The sequence below is a fragment of the Engystomops pustulosus genome, chromosome 6 (genome assembly GCF_040894005.1).
Source record: "Engystomops pustulosus chromosome 6, aEngPut4.maternal, whole genome shotgun sequence".
Taxonomy (NCBI): Eukaryota; Metazoa; Chordata; class Amphibia; order Anura; family Leptodactylidae; genus Engystomops; species Engystomops pustulosus.
Genome location: NC_092416.1, coordinates 27,145,024 through 27,164,796, shown reverse-complemented (window position 1 = coordinate 27,164,796; position 19,773 = coordinate 27,145,024). Strand labels below are relative to the sequence as shown.

Here is a 19,773-nt window from a genome sequence, read left to right as displayed (position 1 = left end):
CCAGAGGCGACAGGGCTTTTTTACTGTGAGAACCATAATCTGTTCAATAGCCAAGCTCAGGCGCTGGTAACAGCAGGGACAGCAGAGAGCTTCAAGATGGGTCTAGATGCCTTTTTTCATCAAAATAACATTGATGGTTCTGTTATAATATAGAATAGTTTCCCTTACATCTCTTCCTCATCCAATCACTTTCTTTCCTTGGTTGAATTTGATAGACATGGGTCTTTTTTCAACCGTATAAACTATGTTACTATGTAAACTATGTAACTATGCAATATACAATATACTGTACAATATAATAATGCATTTTTATTTATGTAAAGCCATCACATTCTGCAGTGCTGAACAGTTCATGAGGGACACAAACAGACAAAATAAGACATGAGAATGAGGGCCCTGCTCACAAGATTTTACAATCTATTAAAATATGGGGACAGATGCTGAGCACCTTCAGGAAGATGATAAAATGGGGTAGTCCCCTCTCCCATTATTTGCTATAAATGCAGTTCATCCAATGAGTAAAGTCCGGCATAAATTCTCACCATCCCAGAAAAAGAAAGGTGGGACCAATATTCCCTTTCTCCAAAGGTCCCATGACAGCTATATGATCTACTCCTATGGCAAGCTACCCTACTCCCTATGTGGAGTCATATAATTGGAGAAAACATGGGGCTATCTGTGAGAGTTAGAAATCAGGGGATAGTTATACCACACATCTGTGGCATGGATAGAGCCTTTGGCCGCGTTCACACAATGTGTTTGGATTGTGTTGTGACTAAACAGTAAACCATAAACATCACTTGTATCCAAACTTAAAGGCTTTTCATTTAGGCAAAACGTAAAAAATTTAAGAAAAGCACAATGTACTGGTAAAACCTCTCAGTGACGCAGTAGAAATAGAGATTCCTGCAGGTGTCACTGTTGCTTTTACTGTAGGAGGGTAGAAATCCACAGGTCACCCTTATGCAGAAGGACAGATTTTCATTATATATTTACAGGTGCAGAAACTGACCCATGGTGCTGGTTCTAAATTTCTATTATTTATGTTGTGAATTTCCATTGCATATTTTATCCATTACAATATAAAGAAGGGATTTGAATGCACAAAAATGCACAATGTGGGGAATTTCCTTCTGATTGGCAGGAAAAATACTACAGATTTAGATGTGGTCACAATAGACATGCAGTGGAAAGGTTTATCTTACGCCTCTGCATACGTCATCCAAATAGGGTTTTCTGTTGCCTGAACCGTTACACTGGACAGAACCAGGAGCAAAAAGCTATTTGCAGTTTTCTGGCACAAAGTCAATAATAAATGCCCCCCCAATGTGTCACTTGGGTTTCAGACTCCACTGACCCAATGCAGAGACTGGGTCACCAGAAAGAAAGGGGCGGAAGTGGCCAAACGACTCCTTTAAACTCTCAACTCCACAAAGTTGGAGGGGTTCTTGTAACCAATTACATTGAACCTTGTATTCTGTAGTAATTCTATAAAACAACATCTACTTCTTTTATTCTTGCTCAACCACTTTATCATTGTCCTCTCAGTGAAGTACACAGATCGCTGCTGCTCTGGAGATATCCCACAATTGCGTACAATAAATTATCATAGATTTATCCTCCAGAACTAGGGGCAGCTTACTAAATAGCAGGATGAAAAGCGTTCGCTATCTCTTCTTTGTATAGGAGGAAAATACATGCGAGCTGATCAGGTCTTAAACGCACTTACTTTAGGCTTATCTTTTGTAACAGAGAATACAGATTTATAGGAAAGAAAGAAATAAAAGCACAAAGTATCTATTTCTGTTCATTCTGCATCAGATAAGCGCTGTTTGGTGTTATAAAACACATTTTCAGTAATGCTTTGCATTTTGCAGTGTAAAAAAAAAACTTGTCTGTTTTTGCTGACATTTGCAAATTCCTTTCGAAAATGCAAACTAGTCAGAAAAGCGGGTTTATGTCTGCAGCGGCACCTGCGCGGCAGTGAAAGGGTGCATGTCTCCTGTGCACCCCACTAAGGAGGAGTGGGATATCTCTGGAGGTGCTCTGTACACAGGGCAGCCCCATCTGGTTAGGGGAGCCGGCTCCAGCTGAGAGGCACTTCACTATTTATTTACATGTAATTACTGCGAGGAGGTGCAGATATTAACACTGTCAAGAGTAATTTGCACTGACATTTCCAGCGCAGCAGCAGCTCCCTCCCTCCTCTGCTGTCCGCCTGACGAGAGAAAGTGGCCGCAGACTATTTATAAGCAACATCTTTCCAAGGAAGATTTGCTTGGCAAAAGAGTAACATTTTCTATACATAGTTATAAAGTCAGGATAAATGTAAAAGCCTTCTGATACTAAGAGCACAGATGGATCTAAGATTCTGCCCAAATCTTATTGTATTATTATTAATAGTATATGACATTTCCAACAATGTTTGGGGGTTACAACACATTTCCTATGTGCATGATGAAAATCCGCAGCATAAGGCTATGTTCACACTACTGTTCAAACCTCCCTTCCAAAGAATAGTAAAGAATAGAGGTTACTCTTCTCTAATGAATTTATCTCTCATTGATCTGCAGCAGAAACTAAACTTCATGCCATCCGTTGAGTCACGATTTGTGCATGAAAAGCTTACCTTATAAGGTTAAGTTCACACTACCCTTCAAACCTCCGTTATTTAACTCCGTAAAGAATGGAGGTGTTACCTATCGGTTAAAAATTCCATTGACACCATTGTCAGTTTTATGTCATCGATTATGGTCAGTTAGGCAACTATCCATGCAATTATCCATGCAGCCATCATAATGTTTCCATCCCAAAAAACATGTATATCGGATGCCTGCCTAACGGATCATAATGGATGACCTAATATTTGACATATATTGATGTCAATGGGATTTTTAACCGTTACGTTAGACCTCCGTTCTTCACTTTTTGGTTTCTTTTAACAGAGGTAAGGAACGGAGGATTGAACATTAGTGTGAACCTTACACTGTAAGTTTTTCATCCACACATTATGACTTAATGGATGGTGTAAACTTTAGTTTCTGCAGTAGATCAATGAGAGATAAAGAAAAATCCTCTGCTAAATTCATAAGTAAAGAAGAGAAAAATCTGAAACAAATCACTTTGAATTAGAGATGAGCAAATCAATTCGTTAATGTGTAGATTCGGTACGATTCTTGCACTAGATCAATTCTGTATTTTTATGTTTTGAACACTTTGGACGCATCTTTTACTCACTGTGGATGAATCTTTTAAAACTGTGACTAGCACAACTTCTGTCAACCATACCTGAATTTAGCGTTAGAGTTAATGCCAATCCTAAAAAATTATTTGTAGAAATTCTATGAAATTTGGATAAAAAAATAAGGACTTAGAGGGGGTTGTATACAACTTTAAATGACGATTAGAGCAATATTAGTTTGGACTGATTCAATTTGTACCCGAAACAAATCTTATGAAAAATTCTGCAAAGCTTCAGCGAATCGAATCTTGGTCTATCTCTACAGTGAATCAGCATCATCACGCAGGTGCACCACAGATAATCAGCTAAATCTGACCACAGATTATGGTGCAGAAGGGTCCACATTATATTAGGGGAACCCTATACTTTACCATCAGCCTACAGATGATGAATTTACAGTCTTTACGTATGATGTGTAGACAATGACCTGTAAATAACTTGTATGTGAGCTAGCAGCCAATCATTGAATTCACCATTCATTTAATAAGCGGCCGGGGCCATAGTCTTTGCACCTTATAATTGGCGCTAAACAGGCTTCACAATGTCTGCCAGTCTCCGGCCTCATAACATAATACAGGTATATATGTATATGCATACAGAGTTTATTTTTACCATTCTGTCCTATAATAATATGTTTTGCTATGATCTAATGAATATAATAATACAGCTACAAGGTATCATGTACCATGACTATGAAAAAAAGCTTCTGACTATAATATCAAGTAGGTTAGGCTATGTAGCAGTCCTGAAGACCACCCATTATCCTGCTGGAAGGACTTGACCTCATTTCTAACACTGTTGACACGAAGGGTAAAGTAGTAGCAATTTTATCCAGATCCCTAAATATATTCTCACATACTACATACAACAGTCAGGACTTTGATTCTCTCAGTTTGGAAACATCAACTATTTCATGTCTTTCTTGCTAAAAGTTTGTGTCCACCTCTGCACAGATTTTGAGCATTTTCACATGTTCATTTACTTGCATGAAAGAAACAAAGATTTCTGCCACAATTCTACCATAACCCTAAACAGAAGTCTGTCTACAAGTTAAAACCTATTTATGAACTTTAGGAATAACACATGCAGCTTTAACCTTGAAAGGAAGATCTTTCATATATCTACAAAGTATCTTATTTTTATCTTATGTAGATTTTGTACCATTACTGGTGACAAATGTATACAGTGTTGCTGTTGTTCTTGTTGTCCAAACTTCAGAAACCATCATCGAACCCAAACAAACCACAGTGCGGTGTGGCAGGTGCCATTGGGATGTCATAGGGAAACCATATAGCATTGATCATCTCTGAGAAGTTAGTGGCTTTTTGAGAAAAAAAAACTTAAGGGAAACTAAGATTAGCCCCAGGAACATAATATTTCATTAGATCATTCATTTTATTTTGTAAACCAGAACTTCAAAGTATTAAAAATGTAAAAGGGACCAGACTTTAAATCTACTGAAGTCACACAGGAAAAATGGAAAGCAAGACTGACATGAATGTCATATAACAAAACATCTATATACCCGACTGACCATGTTGTGATCTGCCAGGGTTTCCTTGTGCTGTCTGTTCATGTGAACATCCCATGAACAGGTAAATTTTTGTAAGGCTTTTTCATGTCACTTATTTAATACTATAAGAAAACTATTACTATTGTTCAGATCTTTGTATAAGAAGTTAATTTAAATTGTCTACACTGACTTTACTTCTTTATTTGTCTATAATCAATATCAAGTTTCTATACATTAACTCGATATTAGCAACAAAATAGGGCAAAACAAGGGCTTGGAAGTGAGAGATGAAGTAACAGTTCTTCCAAATTAAATTAGGGTAAATAGAGATAGATGGACAGACAGAGCAGGGGGAGAAGAAGGTTAATGGAGCTGACGCGTTTCAGTGCTGTGCAGATTTAACGTCTTGTGAGATGTGACAGCTTGTTTTCGCGGGTGTTAATCGGCCCTCACTGTCCCCTCCTTGTCACTGCCCAGTTTCTGTCACTGCCAATCTGTGTCCTAATCTGCCTCAATTAGCCCATAAGACTCTGTGCCTGCAGCCTCCCTCATCCTTCACACATAGATATTCACGCTGTAGTCAGGAAGCAACACTTGGCTTCCAGAACATGTGTAAAAGAATCCATCTAACTTCTGACATAGGGGGCAATTATACCCCCCTGACTGTAAAGTATCTATACACAGTATATAGTTTTACATAAGAAACAAGGGAAGAAAATTAAAGTTGTGTAAAGTTAAAAAAGTTTTGCTCTATAGAAACAAACTGATCTTTTTTTTTGTTTAGAGACAAGCCAAATCCCAGTGCAGTGAGTTGAGCAGCCAACTTATAATCTATGGTCTGACATTAGAATTCATGTAATTTAAACTCTTATAAAACAAAAAACGTTGTTACTAAAAATAACATTTTTGCCTGGTTTTAACTCCAAATGAATCCACTGACTTCTAGGCTACAGTCACATCCCTTTTACGGCCCCATCATGGCACCTCCAATTCCCAGGGCATTGTGTAGTAGCGCCTACAGATTCTGTATAAAATCACTGTACAGAGAAGAGCTCATGTTTATTAGAACCTTTACTAAAACAGAATCCATTATTTACTTTAAGGACATCTATCATCAGGATCAATGACACCTACGTCCTGGTGGGTGCCCCCTGTGGAAGGACCTGCTCTTCTTTTAGTTTATTATGCCCTGTTTTTTTTTAAGGATCTGAAAATTATGCAAATGAGCCTGAGGGTCTCCATAGGTTTTAATGGAGCCTGGAGCCGCTGAAGTTCATTTGTATAATTTTCACTATTACAAAGGGCAAAAGAAGCCTAAAGGACATCTACCACCAAGATGAAGGATTGTAAACCAAGCACACTTACATGCTGGCAAGAACTGCTCTTCTTTTAGCTTCTTATGCTCTGGTTTTAACAAAAAAAGGCTTTTAACATGTTAAAGCCTTTTAACTTAAAAACAAGGACATAGTAAGCTTAAAGACATGCAGATCCTGGCAGAGGGGGCACACACCAGTATGTCAGTGTGCTTGGTTTACAATCCTTCATCCTGGTGGTAGATGTCCTTTAAATTGCAAAGAGTATGCCATTTTCAGGTACAAGTAGAATTAAAGGGATGGTATAAGATTATTATCTGATGTTTATTCAGGAATATCAATACATATTATACAATGTCAGGGCACACTGCATATAGCTACATTTACAACGGTGGCAAATTATTAAGTATCTATAGGTAATGATAATCTATAGGTATTAAACACATAATCCCTGCTCACAGATGACTGCTCCAGATTCTGGTTCGATCTTTGCAAAACCTTGTTCCCCCTGATTTCATCCCACAGATCAACACCTGACACAAAGAGGCTGCTGAATAGGTGCTGTCATCTGCTCGCTGTCCTTCATTACACAAAGAGGCAACATCTTCTCTGCTAAGTGAGGCTGGGAACATAATTACAATCAGCCATTTGCAGCGTGAAAACGCTTTAATTAAATTTATGCAGTCATTCTCTCTAAATAGTCATATCTTTCAAACAATCAGTAGGCCTCCTCTTTCACAGCCCCCCCCCCCTCCCTCTTCAATCGCTTCGTTTCTTTCTGCTTTATATTATTCTACTGACTTGGTTTCTCATTGCTCCTAAACTTCCAATCTCGAAACATAAAGTGAAAGTGCAAGAGATAAGAAAAAAAAAAATGGAGGAAAGTTACAGATGCCCAAAACATTGACAAACATTCTAGCATTGGTTCATTATTCAGTGTACATACAAAGTTACACAAGAAAAATCACACACAATGCAATAGATTGCCAGAGACTTGTTGGAACTCCATAGGAGGGATCAGCATATTAAATAATAATAATAATCTTTATTTATGTAGTGCCATCAAATTCTGCAGCTGTTTACAAATTATAGGGGACATAAACAAATATAATATTACATTACAGAGTACAAACAGCACCCTGTACAAGTAAAGTAAAATTGTAATCAAATCTGAATAAAACAAAAGATTGTAATTGACTGGATCCAAAACTTGTGTTGCATAAGATGCAACGATCATTAGAACTATTACTGGTTACTGCTGAATGGGAAATTGGTAAATCACATGCGGTAATCTGTAAAGTACATGCAGAATTCACCATAGGATACTCCAACCATAGAAGAGATATTTAGTATCCATTCAACAATAAATTATTTGTAACTTAGTTCACTTCTACCGCTAGCTCCTCCGAGCTTTAAGTCACGGTTGTATGTACAGTATATGAAAAACAACAACTTTTCTTTGTACAAAATCTATATGGTTGATATAGCCAAAAAATATCGTCATTACAGGCGGTCCCCTACTTAAGGACACCCGACTTACAGACAACCCATAGTTACAGACAGACCCTCTGACCTCTGGTGAAGCTCTCTGGATGTTACTATAGTCCCAGACTGCAATGATCAGCTGTAAGGTGTCTGTAATGAAGCTTTATTGACAATCCTTGGTCCCATTACAGCAAAAAATGTTTAAACTCCCATTGTCACTGGGGCCAAATTTTTTTTGTCTGGATCTACAATTATGAAATATACAGTTTCGACTTACATACAAATTCAACTTAAGAACAAACCTCCAGACCCTATCATGTATGTAACCCGGGGACTGCCTGTATTACACTTCCAATATCACTATGCCCCATAACCTCACACCTTGCTTTCCATTACTATTCAGTTTATCCCGGTCCTTCATTAAAACGTTTCAAGTTTTGGAATAGTTGCCAAGATCCCATTTTTAATGCAGTCTTGTATATTTTTTGTTAAAATTGGTGAAAACCAATCTGTTCTGCTTCTTACTTTTCACAATAAAGAAAACCCTCTCTCCCAAAAGTCAAAGAAAACTTAAAAAAATAAGTAATTTCAAAACTTTTTAGTTTCATCTGAAAGGACTCAAAACAAAAACAGACTTTTAGGAAGTTATGCATTATATGGAGGGGTAACTAATCCCGGCAAGTCAACGATTAGTTCTAGTGAATCCAGAAAGGTAGGAGGAAAAGGTCAGAATCTTATAAAAACAAATCTCATCCTTATCTCTAGCTACTCTCTGTCCTCAGATATTTTATCGCGGCCTGACCTCCTCGTCATGTAGTTCAGGCCTAGGGAGCTGGGCTAAGCTTGGCTAAAAGATAGGGGTCTGTGATTGATCAGAGACAGCGCAGAGCGGGGACTGCGAAGGAGAAAGAGCGCCCTGGGCTGGGATGTGTCATTCCCAGAACTCTTTGTATTCTGCCTCTTTCACATTTATCGAACCTTCCACCAGAAAGGGGAAGGGGGGCACTAGTGGGGTAGCTCAGAAGATCTCAGGAAATCTTGTTTTGAAGCAATAAGTCAGTGTGAACTCTCCATTACTGAAACCCTGGGGGGAAATAAAAGAAGGGGGAGGGCTACCTGCTTAACCAGAGGAGGGTGAGGGAAAGGTGAGGCATGAAAATTGGAAGAAAACTGGTTTATTTCATAATTGATTCAGCATCTATTCTTAATGGACACAAATCTTTATCCTCTACTGAATGACGGTACACACTGTTTATTTGTCACTTACTATCCGTTTGGCTAAGCTCATACCCCTCTATTTTCCATTGATGGAAAACTTAATGGGAGCCGATTAAAGTCAACTGGGTCTTTTGTGCACCATCGAACTTTGGGGGCTTTTCATTTTTTTTTAATTGATCAAATGGAGCAAAGCAATAGAAGCCTCCAAACAAGAACTTAGCTGAACTAAATACAGATGTACTGACTTGTATTAAAGCTAAGGACCTTTGAGAAGCCTCCACCATGTAAACGGCTGCAGTGTTTTACACCTAGATGTTCTCATTTACTATTTACATCCGCTGTGTAACCGAGATAGAATGAGAATGCCCTTGGAGTGTGCACAAAAGTGTTATTTCTTGTATAGTTAATGTTTAATCTTTTAATATCCTTGCCCACTGCAGATCCTATATCCACAGAGATAATATAAGGTTCCTGTCCGCATTGTATACGAGGGACAGTCTTTCATCCCTATCTCCCACTTTCATGTAGTTTTCTCTGCAGCTCAATTTCCCTTCCTCCTGCGGCCCAAGAAGTTGGAGGAGCTGATGGTCTCGAGATGGGGGATCCTAATTGCACTTGAACGTCTAAAGCTGACTCGGTTTATCATAAAGGGTGCAGATTTCCCTGGCTGGAGCCTCCGCGGACACAGACCCTCAGGCCCAGCTCAGAAATAGAGGGAATTAATTACATTTTTTTTTAACTCCTCTTCTTTTAAAGTACGGATAGGATGATGAAACCTCCCGAGGGCAAAAATGTCTGCTGAGGGAAGAAAGAGTGAATGTGAGGAGAGATATAGAGGAAGGGGCAGTAAAAGGACATATCCCAGCGTCAGAGAGAACACATCCCCGACTACTAACCAAGTGACCTAAAGGCAAGGTTGTGAGCTGCTTCGCTTTTGGGGCATGCAAGGGTTAATTTGGGATATGAGGCTAAGCTATGTCCACTCTGTCTTGGCATGTAGCATTTCATGGTCTAGAATTTACAAGGTAAATAAAGTCATGGGCACTTTTACTTTTTTGCTATTTACTATGAGCAAAATTGAGAAAAAATTTTCACCTCCAATCTGAACCACTATGTAGCACGGTTAACTCTTACCATGCCCAGGGATACATGGTAACCAATTCCATGCAGTCAGGCAGGAGAGAGGTTAATCTAAATAGAGTGTGACTGATTTGGGGCAGCAGTGCAGAGCGAGAGGAAAGGGGTGACAGAGAGAGTAGAGGAGGGAGCGAGCACTGCCACTCACACAGATTGACAGGCTCCTGATATCCCAGCAGATAAAGTCTTACAGATGTCGCCTTGCAATTGATTTTTGGTTAGTGATGGTAATATACTAAGAAGTAATACATTACTGAGGAGAGGTGATGGGGGGGAGTGGAGCCCCCTGTACTGCAGGGGATTATACTGCCCCTTCCTCAAGACCTCAGCTTCAAACACTTCTAGAAATCACATTAACCTGTTTCCAAAGGAGCAGCCATCTCCATCTCCTCCTCCTCTAGTGCTGTCTGTGGCGGAAACTGCTAAACAAGTTTTTGGCAAAGTGCAGGGGGTAGGAAAAAGAGGTCACGAGGAAGGATAGCACACTAGAGAGGTCAGGGGTAGGACAAGGCATATGTCTATGTTTAGAGCTATTCATTACCATCAGTACAAATCACTGAGGGGAAGAAAGTAGCTGAGCAATCCTAGGAACTGCGGCTGTAAATGGATCATGCAATTCTTCTCACTGTAGTAGAGATCCTACTGGAGAGAGCACAAAACACAGCACTTCCCAGGACTGTAGACTCTGCAAGCACCTAGTAGATAAAGCATCAGGAACTAAACTCCTGCATATATTCTGGGTTATATGATACTGAGATTCTGGAATGATCTAAATAGATCCTAACGTCTATAGTATTCTACCAACCCATGTTGTTGTCACTAAAGGTACCACAATGCTATTCTTAAAGGGATCTTTAAAGGCATAACTTTTTGAATGGAAGACTGATTCTATGGTATCAGTCTGCTTAGTGCAGGGTCTCATCTAAAGATATTGCTCCAAATAATCTTGGTGTTTCTGTATTCTTTGTTTGATAATGTAGATAGCACTCATTTTTCATTCTATCATTCTAACATTGATGAACACAAAATATGATATGATGATATACACAAGATTTAAGGTTTGAGACTTGAAAAGATGGCAAGATGTTTTGAATAGTGAGAATGTCGACTGTTCCTTATAAGGACATCTAGTACCAGGATAAAGGATTGTAAACCAAGCACAATGACATACTGGCACATACCCTCTCTGGCAGGACCTGTTCTTCTTTAAGCTTTCTATGCCCTTGTTTTTAAGAAAAAAAAGGCTTTACAAATTATGCAAATGAGCCTGAGGGGCTCCAGGCTCCATTAACAACTATGGAGCCCAGAACCTCACAAGCTCATTTGCATAATTTTAAAAGCATTTTCTTTGTAAAAAAAAACAGGGCATTGAAAGCTAAAATAAGAGCAGATCTTACACACACACCAGTATGTCAGTGTGCTTGGTTTACCACCCTTCATCCTGGTGACAGGTTCCCTTTAAGTCTAAATAATCTTATCTGTCCAATATGTAGAGCATTTCATAACTACCTGCTGTTAGGTGGCACTTACATTACTTATAAGGAACTATGAGTTGTATTAATTGTAATTTTCAAGTAAGTCTGTAAAGATTATAAACACTGTGTCAATCTATTAACTTTCTTAGCCTTGGGATAAAGTGTCTGCTTATTCTCTTCTTCTAAAATCTCATCCATCTTAATGAGTTTATATTCCTCAAAACATGACAATATTTTCACAGAAGCTAAACCTGAATGTGAATACAAATGCTGCTAGTTTGCTGCAGACACTAAATAGTGATGACATATCTTCGGTTGGGTAACTCCTGGTTCAGAGTTAATGCCTTCTTATTATATTACAGGTAATGAGCATCCTCAGTAGTCCCAGCGGAGTGGCCCCACAGTCCCAGTCAGACTTCTCCATTTCTCCTCTGCACAGTGGCTTGGAAACCAGTAATTCCCTCTCAGCGAGCTGCAGCCAGCGCAGTGACTCCATCAAATCTGTGGACAGCCTCCCTACATCCCAGTCCTACTGTGCACCAACATACAGTACAACAGGTTATAGCATGGACCCTGTAGCAAGTTACCAGTATGGACAGTATGGACAAAGTAAGTGCCATCAGTTTTTCATGGATAAATGGGGGGGAAATTGTTACAATTGTTACAGATGTGACTGTAAAATGTACAGTGTATCTAAATACACTGTGCCATGAGGACTACATTGTAACTCCGAATAACAAATTTATCATTAATCACGGTCTTGCTAAATCAATATCACGATTTACACAGCTATTCCATGAATCACAGAATGTGCTGGACAAGATTCCTTGCATCATAGTGATATACCATGAACCGAGTCCATGCTTCCCCCAATAAACAGAAGCGCAGAACCGTCTCCGGCAGTGCGTTTGCTTGAAACAGGACACAGCATGGTCCATTATTCACAAACCGACCATGGTTGTGTGAATTGGCCCCAAATTGTATGACAGCTTGCAGAAAGTAAATAAATCTCAGCCTGTACCAGATTTGGGGTTGTAGATGAGGCTGAGGGATAGTTCACAAATATTTAATTGCATGCTCTTATTATTATTCTGTTATTATTGAGAGAATCTGTAACAGCAACACATTAGGGAGATAGAGGGGTGTGTAAAAAACAATAGAAAAACCACAACCCTGGTCAGAGATCTTTGCAGGGGCCCCAATGCTAAATCTCTTCCATGGCCCCAACTATATAATTTATAGTATTGGCCTCCTCTTGTGTGGTAAGAAGATTATTGGGCCCTCGGGTCTGAGTGAAAGTACACCCTCAAACAAAACCTGTGTCTGATAATTGAACAATAAAGAAGATTTTTCAGGAATGTAGAAGACAAAGTAACGTAGATCTGTTCACTAGACCTGATAGAGATATTTCTCTTCCCAACGCCACCTCCTTGCTGTCATGTAGGCCTATATTATTCTGTATAAACGTAGCATGTCATGAATTAATTTTCTATAAGTAAATTCGCTATACAATTCCGAGCTATGTGTCCATCACTTGTCAAATTAACGCATGCATTCCTAAAAAGCGTCAAAAAACATAATAACATAACATGCCGTGTGCTATATTTAGTGATATGCGAGAAGGCACTCCTTTGCGCATCATGAATGCCATAGTCGGTACCAAACAGTACAGATGGTTTCAACAATTTAAGTGCCTATTACTTTTCATGTCTGAATGAAAACCATGTGTGGCAGCCGCCTCTGCTCCTATGCTGACCCTGACCTTTCTCCCACCTCGTGCATGTTAGGGGCACACCTGCAATTAATAGTAAGAATCTATTCCAACCACAGCCTCGGGCGTAGCGGCACTGCTATGCTTTTATTTGGGAGACCATAGACAAGTGCTGATATAAAGAGGAGTAAGGATCAATACATCTCAGAATAAAGTATGCCATGTGTGTCATGGCCTGATATACTATGTATGACAATCATCCTTCCAACAGCAAACAAAATTCCGAATTACCATAATGCCTATAAAATCTCCAAAGTTACCTCTACAAATCTCTACCGATATAATATTATAAAGTATTTTTATCTAGCAATATTTTCCTGCTTAACCAAATCCATTGACTTTATTGGGCCCTTGGCACACACAGGTCTATCTCTGATGCCCACACTGATAGGACACAGAAGCGTGAAAGGAAACCTAATGGATATGACAACTCTAATAAGCGTCCTGTCTGGACGAGTTCTCCCCTAGGGATACAGCTGACACTCCACTGACGACTCATATTTCTTTACTTATTGGCAGTAACTTCTAAATCAGTATTAATTTAATTTAGAACATTAACGGGAATGAAAAGCTTTTGTGTTTGTAAGGCATATGGGTTCTGTGATTTTATGTTTTGTTTTGTCTAAATGCACATAGTAGTAGAATTATTCAAGATTTTATTGTCCAAAATAAATACAAAAAATTGCAAATGTCAAAACTGTTCCTGGCTCATGGCTTATACAATATATGTCGTAGACAATTTCAGTTTGATAGGCTACTGAACTTGGCACTGAAATTTGGTAAAAACTTCTATTATTTCATATTCAATATATAAGCATCCAATGTTTTCAGGACCTGTCACCAGGTTTAGGGCACCCAAAAATGTAGCATATATTTATTCTGCTGGGGTTTCGGACTACAGTCCCTTCCATTGCTACATTTGGCTGAAATTTACAGAAAGTCCTGAAGCAAGGTGTACTCTGTTGTACACTCTGCCCAAAGATGGAATTTGGGTTCTCAAACCTGGTGACAGTACCCTACGCATTAATCTATTATACTGTGTGATTTGGGGATATAACAGGACTGTTAGACTTGACTGACTGTTTTTTGGATCTGTCTTGCAGCTGCTGTCGATTATTTAGCTAAAAACGTCAGTCTGTCCACACAGCGTCGGATGAAGCTTGGAGAACACTCTGCCGTTTTGGGTCTTTTACCTGTAGAAACTGGACAAGCCTATTGAAGAGTTCACCCACCAACCAATGCTCCAAGCGCCAGTGTCATAGGGCTATACACCTTTCCGTAAACATTTGTGCCCATCCGCTCTAATCTACAGAGACAATATATCAGAGTAAATTTTCTGCAACCAGAAAGTATTATGCCAGCGTTTGTCCGTTCGATATTCCGGAAGCTTCTGGTTAATTATGGAATACTCTCAGAATTCTTAGCCAATTCATTGTCAAGTCAAATGATGCAAGAACCAATGTGCTTAGAATCGGCACACTATTTTCTGTGGAAAACATGAGAACACGGCACAAATAAGGAAAATCTGCGATGATACTATGGCCAGATGTGGAACAATTCATGCCTGAGTGCAAATGTTATCATTTTTTTTAATCACTTATCCACATATCATTCCACGTCTTGAAGAAAACTCGTACCGGCATTCCACAAAGTGGAGAAAAAAACTGAATAAACTGAATAAAAATGGAGTCCATGAAAATACATCAGCACTCACACGCCACAATAAATACTCCAGAGAAATGTTTACTTAATTGAAAAATAGTGGAAATTAATTCTCTTTTTATTGACAACTTCTCTTAGTTTTGTATTAATTAGGACAATGCTATTGTGAGAATGTAAGAATTAAAACCAGCCCCAGAGTAAGAAAAAAAAAATTGCATATAATGGGCCAAATCTACCAATTCAATGATGTTCGAGGCGCTCACTTTCCAAGCCGTGATTAGCCAATTGTGTTTGAACTATGTGGAATAATGTGCAGACTTAATCTTGAGCATAATGAAAATCTATGTCTGCTCGCCCGCCTAAAAATTTCACAACCTCAAAGTTTTCTACAATAACAAAAACCTTTATACCTGTGGTACATTCATTTTATCCACAGAAATGATTGTATGAACTTATGCAACAATATTATTTAATTATCACACATTCCAAGACGATAGAAAGTATACAATGGTGCAAAATGATATGACCGTGACCATGGAGATCACAGGCTTCTCCCGAATGTTCACCATATGCGGGGTAACAGAAGTACGGTGGACCAATAATAATATGGACATTCCATAAAGCCTCTGGTACCATTGACAAGGAGACCACAATAGGCTTTCCAGACAGGTTTTAAGTTTTGGTTTAATATATGTATATACTATAGTCACCAGAGCCCAGAGAAGTCCGGTGCTGAAGCTCATTCCTGTGAATAATTTCACAACAAAAGATGTATAGTAAGGTCGATGTATATGAAATATGTGACGTCTTCAAAAAACATTTATATATTATGTTTCAAGAGAAAATTATTGATAATGGGGATTGGTGGTGATTAAAGGGGAGCAAAGGGCATGATTTTTTTTCCCAAGCTATCAAGCACTCAGCATTTCTCTACAAAAAATAAAAAGACTTTCATCCCGTGTTATAAGACAATACGCTCTGACAGACGATCCCCGGAAGGGGATGACAAGAAGACGATATAACAAAATGGAGCTGTTGTCGCTTGCACATAAAAACACTTGACATTCTTTTTTTTAAAAATATATTTCTATAAAATGGACATTGGAGGGATACCTTGTGCGACCACTAGGACAGTGTGGCGTGGTGCCCGTATCCCATCTAAAAATGTATATGAATTGCTTCTAACCCTTTAGTCTAATGCCACCAACCAGGACCCTCTTATATAGCACTAGTAGGCATTCCATACAAACTGACCGTCACCTCCGTGTCCGAGTCACTCCAAGTGTGCGCGTGTACATATATATGTGTATATATATATGTGCATACATATATATATAATCCCACTATAATTTATTCAGCTATATTAAGTCGTAGATTAGGAAGATAAACTTGTACTTGTTTTACCCTCATTGCTGATGACTGGTGTCTGCAAGCCACAGATCTCCTATCCGGCAGTGACAGGGTTAACTACCTGCGCCTGTGTGTGTTTTTTTTGTGTACCTCAGGCATTGCTGTTATGCATTAAAGAAGATGAAGCCTATTCTTTCTCTCTTGTTTGTGGTGTGTTTATTTGTTGGATTACAATTCAATTTCTTTAATACATCAGTAAACTATAAAAATCCACTTATCTACGCTTGGGTTGACATCACGTTTTTGCAATAAGATGTATAGACACGTCCTTACAACATATGGTACAGATAAATACAGGCGGCCCCCTACTTAAAGAGAACCCGTCATGCAAAATAACCCCCCTAAACTAAATATATTTTCATAAACTGCCATTAGAGAGCATTGCCTCTATCCCTTCATTGTCCCTCTACATGCCTGTAAACCTAAGCAATGAGGTCCTAAAGCTGTATGCAAATGACCTGTGAAATGACCAATGAAGCATTAGCATATTCAAGCTGTCCACTCTATTCATGAGTGGGAGGCACAGCCACACCCCCAGTGCTTGACTGACAGCCTGTATAATGATGTGAGGCTGTATAATGATGTGCTTCCTGGTGCTGGTGGCCACGCCCCCTGCAGCCTGTGTGTGCATGTGTGTGTATATAGGAGAGATACAGCAGCTCCAGGCAGCCATGTTACAGCAGAACATGTCAGATTCCTGTGTAGCTGATGTCTGTGTCTCTCACCTGTATATTAGGAGGATGCAGTATGTCAGCAGATGCAGCACAGATACCAGCAATACACACAGACATGAGCAGGGGGAGGAGAGGGGAGGGGTAACAGGGGTGACATCACTGCCTCTGACCATGTGACCAGCATCATTTACATGATAAAGAATAGATGATTTTACAATGAATAATGTATGAAATAACTAGATAAAGGCTGGGATGGGATCCTTGTGAGCTGCTCCAACAGGTAGTAGTGACAGGACTAGTGACACAGACCTGATGACAGGTGTCCTTTAAGAACACCTGACTTACATACGACCCCTAGTTACAAACGGACCTCTGGATTTTGGTAATTTACTGTACTTTAGTCCTAAGCTACAATAAACAGTTATAACAGTCATCAATGGTGCCTGTAATTAAGATTTATTGTTAATCCTGGTTGTTATGACAATCCAACATTTTTAAAATCCAATTGTCACAGAGACCAAAAAAATTTTGACTGGGGTTACAATTATAAAGTATACGGTTCCGACTTGCATACAAACTCAACTTAAGAAAAAAACTACAGAACCTATCTAGTATGTAACCTGGGGACTGCCTGTAATAATAATAATTCTTTATTTTTAATAGAGCGCACACAGATTACGCAGAGCTACACAGCTTGCCACATCAGTCCTTGTCCCCATGGGGCTTACAATCCAATCAACCTAACTGTATGTTTTGGAGTGTGGGAAGAAACCGGAGGACCCAGAGGAAACCAACACAAACACAGAGAGAACATACAAACTCTTTGCAGATGTTGGGTGGGATGAAACTGGAGGATGTTTCCCAATGTATGCTTACATAGCGGGATATGTCACCTGGTGACTCCTCCTCCACCCTGAATGTTATAGGTCAGTGATGTCCCTGTCCTTATATGGACAGAGGCATCACCGGTGTTCTCCATCCTGCTGAGCAGTGTATCTGCTCAGCGCGACTGGAGGAGGGATACAATATGTTGCAGTAGCTCCCCATAGGCTTCTTTTGCCTCAGCTGAGCATATACGTCGCTCAGGATGGAAAGATGTAGCTTGCTTACCACAGCCTCTGTTCCTACTTACTGGCTGGACCTGCGTTAAACCAAAGGTAAAGACTGGGTATATACACAGAACAGCAAGACAAACAAGCAAGACAGACAAGACAGATAATTAGAAAGTCAGGTGGCAAACAGAGCCTAAACCAAGACAGCGGCGAGGTACAAAATTGTAAAGTAGTACAATAGTCAAAAGGTCAGAATCATAATAAAAGCAAGTAGAGTATTGTGATCACAAAAATCCAGTCAACTTTTCAAACTTTAGTTTAAATAGAGTGCCTGGACGCCGCCCCAGCAGCTGAGTTGTTTGGCCATCATTTATTTCAACTGGCACCTGTGACACAGACCCAGTTCAGAGAGGAAACAAGATGTAATTCGCTCAGCACCTCTGCAGAGCATACACCTGGGTGTGGTACTCAGAATTCAAAAGCCAGCAGAACTCAAATTGCTGAGTTCTGACAATTATTTTATTAGTGTTTTGCAACACTGCCTGAATTCTTCCTTGAGGATTCTTAATGAACTTCAATGACTCAATCCATTTCAACTTGATTTTTCCACACCCAACAGGCCCAGTCTATTGACTCTTAACTCATGGCTCCAAATCACTTGTTTCCAATCTTTTATTGTTTGCTTTTTCTACCATTTTACAAACTTGAGCCAAAGTTATTGATATGTATGAATCAATGACCCGGGGAAGCACCTGATAGCATGCAAGAAACACGTTGTCCATTTGTCCCTACGATATTGAAGTTGGCCTTTTTTTGGGCCACCATTCCAGACTTGAGTAATCTCTGAGAAATTGTTATGAGAATGTTAGTTGTACTAGAACTGATTGACCTGGTTACAAACTAGCTTGCTGGTGCCAACATTTTGCCTAAATGTCCACCTCTTAGCTTTGGAATGAGCGGACAGACTTAAATTCTCTAATTTTTCAACTGAAAGGAATGAAGCGCGCACTAGCAGTATTCTGGAAGGTAATTGCCACTGCTAAAGGTTATAGCTAAATGGTTTCAGCTCTGTACATCAGGTTCAGTAAATCAGATAAAACAAGGTTGAAAAATATTTTTGAAAAAATTTTAATAATGAAAAAATCCTTTATAGTTCTTGGAATGCATATATAAAAACAGCAAATAAACATTTAGGCACTATGACAAGAAAAAGGCGCTTCCTGGTGCAAATAAATGTGATCTGGTTTAATATCTATAATTGTGTTGCGCTCACCTCCGGTGGTTGTGAGGGCAGGTACAAGACTGTCAAATACTGTACACATGGGATGCTGCCTCATCCTTGCTGGGGTCAAGGATCCCGAGTATAAGCCAAGACCCCTAATTTTACCACCAAAAACTGGGAAAACCTATTGATTTGAGTATAAGCCGAGGGTTGGAAATGCATTGGTCACAGACCCCCCAGTATATAGCCAGCAAGCCCCCAGTAGTATATAGCCTGCCACCTGTAGTATACATCCAGCCCAGCCTGCCCCCAGTAGTATACAGCCAGCCCAGCCTGCCCCCAGTAGTATACAGCCAGCCCAACCTGCCCCCTGTAGTATACAGCCAGCCCAGCATGCCCCCATTAGTATACAGCCAGCCCAGCCTGCCCCCAGTAGTATACAGCCAGCCCAACCTGCCCCCTGTAGTATACAGCCAGCCCAGCATGCTCCCATTAGTATACAGCCAGCCCAGCCTGCCCCCAGTAGTATACAGCCAGCCCAGCCTGCCCCCAGTAGTATACAGCCAGCCCAGCCTGCCCGTGTAGTATACAGCCAGCCCA

General features: G+C 39.7%; 1 protein-coding gene and 1 long non-coding RNA gene across 11 annotated transcripts in view; one reads left to right on the top strand and one right to left on the bottom strand.

Moving 5' to 3' along the window:
- The window catches only part of PAX7 (paired box 7), a 75,365-nt gene extending 58,997 nt beyond the window's left edge, over nt 1–16,368 (top strand). For all 4 annotated transcript variants that reach the window (XM_072155251.1, XM_072155249.1, XM_072155250.1 and 1 more), the window contains exons 8-9: nt 11,745–11,991; nt 14,257–16,368. In XM_072155251.1, coding sequence (XP_072011352.1) covers nt 11,745–11,991; nt 14,257–14,372 — 363 coding nt within the window. In that variant the 3' untranslated portion in view covers nt 14,373–16,368. The remainder of the gene's footprint in view (nt 1–11,744; nt 11,992–14,256) is intronic.
- The window catches only part of LOC140134722 (uncharacterized), a 250,925-nt gene that overhangs the window by 225,590 nt on the left and 5,562 nt on the right, over nt 1–19,773 (bottom strand). The gene's annotated exons all lie outside the window — the stretch shown is intronic.